Source organism: Pelmatolapia mariae, linkage group LG20 (genome assembly GCF_036321145.2).
Source record: "Pelmatolapia mariae isolate MD_Pm_ZW linkage group LG20, Pm_UMD_F_2, whole genome shotgun sequence".
NCBI classification, from domain to species: domain Eukaryota; kingdom Metazoa; phylum Chordata; class Actinopteri; order Cichliformes; family Cichlidae; genus Pelmatolapia; species Pelmatolapia mariae.
The window spans coordinates 36151477-36162151 of NC_086244.1; the positions used below are offsets into that span (position 1 = coordinate 36151477).

At 38.6% G+C, this 10675-nt stretch overlaps 1 protein-coding gene across 1 annotated transcript; it reads right to left on the reverse strand.

Annotated features, from left to right (window-relative positions):
- Positions 1–27: 27 nt before the first annotated feature.
- szrd1 (SUZ RNA binding domain containing 1) lies at positions 28–4703 on the reverse strand. The gene is made up of 4 exons (XM_063463809.1): positions 4585–4703; positions 3294–3343; positions 2801–3064; positions 28–2070 (listed from the first exon to the last, which is right to left on the reverse strand). Exons 1-4 carry the CDS (start codon positions 4630–4632, stop codon positions 1959–1961), a joined length of 474 nt encoding a protein of 157 aa, XP_063319879.1. The 5' UTR covers positions 4633–4703; the 3' UTR covers positions 28–1958.
- Between the last annotated feature and the right edge of the window lie 5972 nt (positions 4704–10675).

Sequence of the window (10675 nt, forward strand, 5' to 3'; positions counted from 1 at the left end):
CAAATCACTGAACGTAAACCTTTTTTTTTTCTCCAAATCATTTTATTAAAGTATTTACAGGCAGTTTGTGTTCGCACTTGGCTAAACCCGTCTCCTGCTCTGTCGCTAGAATTCCTGAACAAAAATCGCTTACCAGTACTGTGAACTCACCCTCAGTTTCTTGAAATACAGTAACACAACCAAAAAAAAAAAAAAAACAGGAAGTAAAGATGTGATATAGGAGGCACAAGCTGAATTCAACCACTGTAAGAACTTTTTGTGTTTATGTCACACCATTTAATATGGCTTTGAAATCTCCTCTGTTTCCAAAAAAAAAAAAATCAAAAAAAATCTATTGAACACAATGGTCTTTGAAAGCCACACAGGCAACTGCTCTCTGGATCGCATCTAGCTGCTCCATTTAAGCAGTGGACCATCACTCACCATTCTTGTGACTAAAATGCTGACGGTGGAAAAAAACAAAACACACCCAACATTCATACACCTTGGGGCATAGACATCATTTCAGTTACATTGCAATTTATAGAGCACGGTTTCTAAGTGCCAACCCAAGCTTAAATACGGACATTAGCTGTATGAGCAATCAACCCTGCTGGAAAAATACAATCTTATTCATTCATTCAGCCTCATTCACTTGACCTGAGTTCCTACATGCTGTACTTCAGTGGGGTGTGTGAAGAAAAGAAGCACGCCGCCAACAAGGTGGAGTTAAGACAGTGAGGCTCGAGAGGTACAGCAGTAAATTCACCATCTGACCCTTCTTTAAATTGCTGCCAACATCACCTTCAAATAATGATTTTTAGGTTTTTTTTTTTTTATTAGTTTTTGTTTTTTAAAAAAGGGCTTTTGGTTCTTTTTTAGTTAAAAATACTGCTCTGACATTGCTGCCCTCTTGTTAAAGAAAAAACTGCAGGAAAGCTACTTAAAATGGACTTCAATCCAACATCTCATCTTTTTTGCCTTTACTTTTAAATAGAAATGAAATGACAGTCTAAGGAAGACAGCCAGAAAGCTTTAACAAAAAAAACAAAAAAACGTAAACATACCTTGTCAGATATACAACTTCACACACATAAATCCTAACCCCTGTTTTAAGAAACAAATGGCAATTTACATATTAGGTGGTGTCCTGATAAATCTAAAATCTCAGTCAAGTACTCATTAGCAGTGTGTGCATTTTAGACACCAGCTGCAGTTCCAGGTGTTTAAACCATACAAAGAACCCAACATGTAATATTGTCAGATTTTGCCACCAAATAAAGGTGGAAAACATATTTCCTATTTCTTAAAAACAGCAAATGCTATGTTTATTTTAAAAACACAAACTCAATATAAAAAGCTGCTCTAAACAGATTCTTGTGGTGTATGTGTGTGTGTGAGAGAGACATACTTTTACCTGTTAGATATCAGAACAACCCTAGATTTGATAAAGACAAGCAAGAGAAAGATGAGATTAAAATTTAGTGAGCCAACATCTGAAAATTAAAAACACAAAAAGGTGACGTCTTATTGCTGGGAGAAAGCTGCTGCACAAGTACCAGCTCATCTCATTTTAACATGGCCCCTCATTTTTCCTCCTCTGTTTAAGTCTTTCTGTTTGTCCTTTTGGCATCCTCTGACGAAGCCACTTAGGACGGGAGGGGAGACAGATGGAGGTGAGGGGCTTTTCTTAAAGGGGAACATCACAGTGAGTCCAGAAGATGTCCATAATCACAGTGCCAAACAGATTGAAGTGGGGAGAGATGAGAGCACGTTTTCATTGGACTTCTTCCTGGAGTTCCTCGCTCCCTGTCGGTCCTAGACGGCTGTGAAAGAGGCCGACAGCGAGGATGCTTTACTTATAGCACCCGTGTATGTGGGAACTGAAGGAAGACGTTTTTAAGAATACAGTACTGCATTTGCTCTCAGGGGACCCTTTATCTCTCTCCCTCAGGGGCTGGGCGGCCCTCTAGGTGCACTTATCTGTGCTGTCGGAACCCTTGGGTGCCATCTGGGCCGGCTGGCTGCCGGACAGTGTGACTGTTTGATCTGGTGTCCTCTGAAGGCAGTGTAGAGTTATTGTGCCCTGGTCTGGCATGGAAAAAAAAAGAAACAGGAATAAATTAGAGACAGCAGCCTTTTCCATATGCCAACAGCTTGACACAAACTGCACACAACTCACTGCCAGTTGGCAACGTTCAGTCATAGTTTTTGTTTTGAATGGACGTCCTACTCCAGAACTGTCCTACTTAAAGGATTCCTGTCGTGTCATGAGAGACAAGTACCAGCACACGATTTTACAGTTTTGTCTTTAAAAAAAAAACAATCTTATGCAAATCAAACTTTCAACTTTTACACCACTGCACTTTGGTTGCATTAACACTGATTCTGGCAAAACTCAAATCAAATGAATAGAACTTCCTCTTTTTTATTCAAATAATGTCACATTAAGTAATGCAAAGGATTAGGAGCTTTCTGTGATCAGTGTAAGTTTCAACCAAAACCAAAAGATATATTAATTAGCCGTAATCTTCAGAGCGGGAGGACATGAAGTCCACCCATCCTAGTAATCATGTCCTCAAAGCTCCTGTTTATCCAAGAGTATAGATTATAACTGTCAAATCAAAATTGTAAATAAAAACAACCCCGTTTTGAAATTGTGATAAGAGACTGCCTTGCATTTTAGACTGAAACACAAACTTCATACTTGTGCCTGTGCATAGGTTGCTGTTCTATCAAATGACTGCTCAGCTCCCTAAAGTAAGCAAGCATTTTGTTAGTCTGTGATTAAAACTCCTCAGTTATATTTGATGAGTATTACCTGTCTATGTTGGGCTTATCCTGAGGCGTCTCCTCTGGGCAAGCGCTGCCCAGTATTCTCTTCCTGGCCTCGGCATACTCTGCTTCTCTCTGGGCCAGGGATTTGACCTGCGGGGTAGGCCTGTTCTGATTCAGGCCCGAGGTCAGAGAACCGTTACTCGCAGGCCGTTTCAAAATGCGTATCTGGGGTGGAGGTGCTGCTGGTAAGGAGTCGTCCTGTATTACCATGGTTTTCTTCAGAGATCTCGAAGAATTGCTGGAATCCCTGGAAGCAAAACAACAGAGAGGCCGTCCATGTAAATTTACTTACATGACAGATGGGAAGAGGCCACTACAAATGAGTGCTAATAGGTTTAGAGGATAGAATTAAAATCTTTAAAAAAAAAGTTGTATTAACAAAAGCAGGTATTGCTATAAATGGTACAAGTATAGTGGGAACAGCAACAAGCATAAGAACACAAATACCATTTTTCTTCAACCTTTAAAATCCTTACTTTTCTTTCTGGCTGATCCTTAGCTTCTCTTCCAACCGTTTTTCCATTTCCTGTGTGGAAAACCAGCATGCATGAGGAAACATATAAACAAATGAAATGTTCAAGATAGAAAGAAGTTCAGCAGGCAATAAGTGGGAAAGTGGATTGAAGTTGGGATTCAGTTACAAGCTATTTATACATGTGCACAACACCTGCCAAGTCATAACAGAGTGAGTGTTCCGCCTGCTAACATTAGCCGCCTGATGTTGCCAACGAAAACTAAATGTAGATGTTAGCAGAGGTACCGTCGAACCCCAGCAAGATACGTTAAATCAACCCGCAAGTTCAACCTGAGGAGCTTCTGAAGTTCCGGCCAGCCCCAACCAAGAGCCACGTTCTTGACGTCATCAGCTAACGAGCGTTTGCCAAACTACCGTGACGACAGCTAGCTAATGTTAGCTGAGTGATACCAACTGACCAGTTTGGTGACATAACTAGATATCAAACCGGGAACTAGTTGACAACATGGCCGAAATAATCGAGCAACAGCCTGGCCTTGTGAAGTCGGGGGGGAAGAACACACTGAACAATACGACCACTTTCAATCAGGCCCCATGAAAATGAACGACAACGTAGCGGTGCCTATTTAAAGAAGTTTATATTCACTTTCTGACAAATTTCCTCCTCCTTAAATTGACAACGCTGCTTGTCGCCATCCACGGGCTGCTTTGGCTCTGAGGTTATCGCGGAGATGTCATTTTTTCCAAGATAAGTTTTAAGCTTTAAAAATGTATGCCGAAATGAATATGAGGCAAATTTAGATAGGAATATGGGCTCTGGTGCTCTTGTGCGAAGTGCCTATACCTGCCGACAAATAAACTGACTTTATTTTGACACATTTTCTACGCGAGCAGTAAACAGCTAGCTTAGCATTACATTAGCCAACTTGAACCTTAGCATTTCAAATGGAATTCCGGGGTTTAGCTCGCGTCAGAAGCCATAGTGCTTAGCTCGCCAACGTTAGCTAAAAATCTAGCACATTAACGACATTCAACGCAAATTTATTCCAAACAGCTCAAGTCGTTTGCTTGGCAAAGTCCGCGTTAAGCCTGGCTCAGTATCGAGCTATTGCTACTTGTTCGCCAAGTTTCTTACAGCTAACATTAGCTTTAGCCACATTGTTGGCCCGTAAGACCCGTTAACGTTGAACAGCGTTATGGGAACTTCTTAAAGCTAACCCCGTCGTTAAAAAGAATCACCTACAAGCACATGTGTCTTTAACCGAAGCTACACTGAGACATTTGTTATTTACCCCACTATCAGCAGCTTCTTCCCAACTTTCAGCGATCTCCTCATCCATGTTACATTTTGCTCAGACACGCTGTAGAGTTAGGTGAACCGTCCTCCTTCAGGTCCGCCTCCCGGCTGCCTTCACACAGTGACGTCACGATCACGGATTTCCCCCGAGTTTGACGCTGATTTTTTTTTTTTTAAGGCCACACTACATTTCAGCACAGTCTCGGTAAATAGAGCATTTATATTATGCGTAAAGTTATGTGAACTGTGTTCAACAAAAACAGTGGCTTCTTCATTGTTAACAATTCTCACGTACAGCTTTATGATAACAAAAGTCGCACCGTTTTCAGGGACAGTATAAAGACAGGTCTCAGAGGACATTTGCGTATTCTAGTGAGATTTCTTAGCCAAACCCCATATGCAGATGTCAGTATTTTTAACCAGTTGTGCTACGTGACATCTTTGTCATAAAATGACACATACTTTTTATGCCCTTGCATTAACATCTGTGGTTCGTGTGTGTTTAAATTTTACATTAGAAAGCGAGGTAAAAGCGTCCATGTGGCTGCACAAATAATATGGCTCGCTCTTTAGTGAGCCTCAGAAATCATGAATTCATTCATTATTTTTCCATCTGTATTCCCTTTTCGTGCTATTATGTCTAAGAAAAAGTCATTAGTGTTCTCGAATTGAGAGAATAATTTCCTCAGCTTGGAGTCCTTTTTTGTCATATATGGCAGCAATATTTGCTGGATTAGAGCTCATGTTTATAATCAGATCTTATAAAGCATTACATGTTCAAATCTCTTTGGGTGTTTCTTTTCATTAAAGCATAAAAGCTAGAAGTTCAAAGCAAATATAACCAAAATATAGTATTATTTTCATGTGCATGCATATATGATCTTATTCCAAGCATATATTTTCTCAGTGATGATCGCTTCTTTCATTGCATAAAATAAAGAAGACCCACTGTAATTTGTATTAGAAAGTCAGACTGATTGATGACACAGCAAGCTGTTAAATTATTGTACTGTACTTGTTATCCAGAGATCTTTATTGCTACCGGAGTTACATTTCCTTCCTCATTATCACAGTTTTATTCATAGATAAGAAAGACTTTCAAATTGCTCTTAAAGTGATTTACACCGGATCCACTGGAGCTAACCTGGACAAAAAGAACATGAACTCAATAAACTCACTGATGTGCATGTCAGTTTTAGTGGCACTATGTGCCCCATTGCAGCCAGATATGTTTCTGTTTTACAATGCAACAGAAATGTGCTGCTATTTTTTACATTTTACTCATTTATTTTTTGTAAACAACAGATTATACTGTACATATTAGATAGAATATGTCCTACATCTCATTTCAATGGAGACATCTTTTGTAGATTCAATACTTGTAGGATATTAATAATCTGAATAAAGACATGAAGGCGATCTGAGTGCAACACTTTGAAATAAACACAGAACTAAAAGTCAAGTGTTTGTTTGTTTTTTCGTTTACCTGGGATCTTTGAGGAATGATTGGCACACAGCTGTGGCTGTGAGCACAGCCTTCTGTTTATGGCAGCCAATCAGAGAATTGCTGCTTTTAAGAAAAGATGGCCTTAAAGGGACAGGAGCTAAAACAGTGGATGTTGTTTGGGAGCTCACTGAGGGCAATTATAGGATACATAAAGATTATTTTTAAACCATCCATCCATCAGTTTTTCTACTGTATAAATGGTAGAAACAGATGAATGTATGGAAAAGTGATACAAAAGCTACCCTATAGATAAGGCAGAGTAAAAGAATAAAAATGTAGAGCGTTAAATGCGCACTTTTAAATCTTTCATGTCATTTCCTACTCCAAACAGCCTGTCCACTTTGTTCTCATGTTACAAAGGGGTTAATGTCAAAATGTCAGTGAAAGATTAGATGCCCTTATAGTTTAATATTTCAGGCGTAATAAACACAAAGATATGACTAAGATAAATATCTGGAGCAGGTTTTCCAGAGGGTAATCAAATGCATGAAATAACCAACAGACACTGTATGAAAGTAAAAGTTGGTTTTATTTGAAACAAAAAGTGAGTTCTCAAAGCAGAGCATTAAAAGAAGGAATGATTACAAAGGAGCTGCAGTGAAACATTCAGCAAACTGTGAGTTTAGTTAGGCATTATTCAGACTCATTCAGAAATACTACATTAGATGCTGTTGTATTTCTAACCTAAGCATCAGTCAAGAATGCCAAAGTTAGTTTTGATTAACTTAATTTCTCTTTTTAAAAGCAGAATTTTATGTGCTACATGAGTGTTAAAAGTCTCCATAATAAGGATAATTCATCATTGCTGCTTTTTCTGCTTTTTAAGATAATTGTAATGCGCTAATAACTGGGAAATTAAACTCCTGTGTAGTTGCTGGTGAATGTTTGTGGAGGGTGTTTCACAAACTATAACAAGTCAACTGCTGCAGTCACTCCTTTTTAAGAAGCTGTGTAATCAGCCAGTCCTGCACAGTTTAACTGATGATTGTGTTTAGATGCATTTCTGAAAAGTGGAACACTCATCTAGGTGCTGCAAATATTGTTGAATGTACAAATCAGGATGTCTTTGCTACATAATGCTGGAAAACTAACTACGGGCTGAAAAGCATAATGAAATCAGTGTGCAGCAAAATAGGAAAAGGCTGTCTAGAGTTCAGAAAATGCTGTCAGTGCTTGATGTCAGTTAAGAGTGAATTTCCTTTGAATGAATGAATTTGGCAAGAAACATTCAGATACAATTGCATTTTAAAATACAGCTGAGTGCCCAGTGATACTGTAGTTTTACAGTAGCAACAGCTATCCACCAGGACTGCAACATGGCTTTCAGCTTCTTTTTATTAAGAAGGTGGATATGAGATTTATCAGAGGCACTGAATCCCACACAAAGCCACAGATTTGTGTTTTTTTCCATAAAAATTGAAATATGAGTTGATTTGAATTCTGTTCAACACAAAATTTTTCACTGTTAACATAGCATTGTATAAATTCATGGTTTGTCCATGCACTTTTATCTTGTGATGGCTTCCTTCATTCTACGGGCATCGATGGACGTGGTATCCAGTCACGTATCCTATAATGTAAACAGTCACCAGTGCAGCTACAGCTCCTGCAACCTTCACTGCTATTCCAATGTTGCCGGTGCACATTCTGTTGTAGATTCTGTGAATGGCAGAGAAAGGGAGGAAGAATCAATTATTTAGTGGTTCAGACTTAAAAGGTTAAAACAATACTTGTGGGTATATTTTTCATGTAATGCTGAGTTTGAAACTGAATTTGCAATGCCCCCCATCAAACCTATACATTATATTTTTATGTTTTATCTCATCTGTGTAGTTCTGTTTCTATTCAGTGCATTGTAGCTTTGCTTCTCTATACCACTGGGAAATATGCAACTTTAATGTCATGCATCATTTCAAGTCTCACCTTCGCAGAACAGGCTGTGAAGCCTCCACGTTCATATTGATATTTTCCTCATTCCAGCGGTCGTATTGCACGCTGGGGGTACCGTTGGACTCCATGTGAAAACTTCTCCTTCCTTTCAGAGACTCATCTACTGGAATCACTGCTCACTCACTGCTTCCCTGTACAGGTTCACTGCGCTCTGAAACAGCGAGTTCAGAGAGAGTTGTCTTGGTGTATATAACAAAATATCAAGTGTCCATAAAAGACTTTTAGGTCATAATCTTGATCATAATTTTGAGATTTGTGTGTAAATCTGTTTGATTATTACCACTAACTGATGTAATATTCTACACAGGAGATTGCCAAATGTTCAAAAATCAGTTTTCACTTCATATGCTAATGTTTATATAAAGATCTTGCTCACCTGTAGGAGTCTCAAACAGTCACCTCCTTGCTTAGGAATCTCTGCTCTCAGGCACTTTTAAATCCAAGCCTGAGATCAAAAGCCCTGCCTCCTGCTTGGTATGAGACCTTGGCCATAGTACATGTCAGTCTGTCATAAATTCTTTGGCTGTAATCTTGCTCTTCTTTTTTCACCTCATTATATGACTCTTTCTCAGTTATAAAACCTGGTGTGGTTCATTATAGTCTCCGGTTTCATCCTGCACATCCTGTGCAGATAGTAGACTACAGATGAAATAAAAATGTTAATGGTGATGGTCATGATACTCCCCTGTGCCAGAGAAAACTCGATTTGTTGTCTTTTGTTGCCTTTTCCTTGGCTGCACTGCAGAGAGTGTTAGTGATCCAGTTTGATGGGGTTGGAATAACAGCACCCTCTGGTGTTTGTAGCATCATGGCCAAACGAAGTTTGTGCTAAAAAAAACCCCGTTCATTACTTCAACGTTCAACACAGTGATCTCTGGTGACATCTAGTGGCCAAAAATATGAAGAACAGCTTGAATCTAAAAATTAAACGGCTTCATTATGACTGACCACTGGAGTTCCCAATTCTGTCTGATATTGGGCCACGCTTGTGTTGCTTTGAACATGGGGGAAAAATATGTCTATTTGTTTAATTAATAATTTTCAACTATAAACTTTTCTTATTTAAACATGTGTCATGGTGTGGTCTTTCTTTGCTTGTGACTACTTGATGTTGGTAAATACAATAGAAGAAAGATACATATAATATACATATGATACTGTACAGCACATTATGGAATATTGTTCTGCTGTGAGGTCCTGCCTCCATGTACTTATACAATTAATCATGAGACAGGTATGTTTATAAATAAGATTATATTAGGACAATTTTCTTACACATATTTTTGACCAGGGGTATGAAACTGGAAAGGGAAAATGCTTATGAACTTGTAAAGTAAAAACATGATGCATTTAGGGTCCTGTTTGGTTTTATTAATTTAAAACAGAAGAAGCTGGAGTGCAGATAAACTGCAATGCAAGTTGGTAGAGATGCAGGTATACGGTCTACCTGGGTCCCACAGGCTATCACCTAAAAAGACTAAACACATTAAATTGCTGCACATTTTGTAGAATAACATTTTAAGATTTTTTTTTAAATAAAATATATATTTTAATTTTATTAAAATTTAAAGAGTCAAATGGAAGTCTTTCTAAAGTTTTTAAATGATATTTGTACTATGAAAAGCAGATTTTTGTTTTGTTAAAACATTTTACGTTTTCACATTTACAGATAAAAAAAACCCCACACAAAACAAAAGCAAACAACAAGAACAGAAACCTAGCAAACCCACTCGAATAACTAAAATCAACCACCTCCTCCCTTCCTCGCTGGCTCCATACCTCTCAGTAAAATGATCAGTGGAATGATCATAACCCCACGAATGATTAATTTCCTTATAAACCATTGAATGCAGTGTGTTGGGTTTTTTTGGACACACAAGCCGGAGCGTCAGCTTTAAGCGGGCATCACTACTAACAGGTCTCCTTACTTCTCTTAATCACATGTTTTCTTTGCATCTCTATGAGAGAAAGAAGCAAGGTTGAAAGATCAGTTGCTTTTGTAGTGCATTCCTCTCAACTTCAGTAATTTGAAATGATTTATCTCAGATGTGAATTAGGCCTTTGTGCAGTAAATGCGCTAAAAAAAAATAACGTGGAAAACTGATAATAATGACAGGGATGAATGAATGGATAAAGAACTCAAATATAACACAAATTTTGTCACCCAGAACCACAAAAAAAAGCTTGGCCAATGTCAATAAAATGTCAATAACATGAGATTTCAAAAAGCAGGAACTCCAGCAACCAGTGGCGGTCCTAGCCTGTTTGGCGCCCCGGGCGAACACGCCCTCTGCCCCCCCCGCTCCCCCACTCCCCCCCACACACACACGCACACACACATATATGACCCTATATATGAAGAGAGAGAGAGTATGCATAGTATGCAAACGGCTACCAAACAGACATCATAATTCGTCATACAATGGGAACAGGACAAATCAACAACTGACACTGACTAATTAATATTATATTATTGTATATATTGTTTGGAGTTTAGTCTCTTACTGTTACTATTTTTACCATTTCTTCTTGGAGGAACTGTAACCCACATAACTTCCTTAGGGATTAAGAAAGTATTCTGATTCTTAATGTTTTAGGATACATGACCTGCCATTATCCAATGACACAT

Bases quoted from the DNA above. Each gene is read 5' to 3' on its own strand.
- szrd1 (XM_063463809.1), bottom strand. From the start codon at position 4,632: ATGGATGAGGAGATCGCTGAAAGTTGGGAAGAAGCTGCTGATAGTGGG. The intron at 3,065-3,293 runs GTAAGGATTTTA...TTTTGCTTCCAG, and splicing joins AGGATCAGCCAGAAAGAAAA to GGATTCCAGCAATTCTTCGA. The intron at 2,071-2,800 runs GTAATACTCATC...TTTCCATGCCAG, and splicing joins GATAAGCCCAACATAGACAG to ACCAGGGCACAATAACTCTA.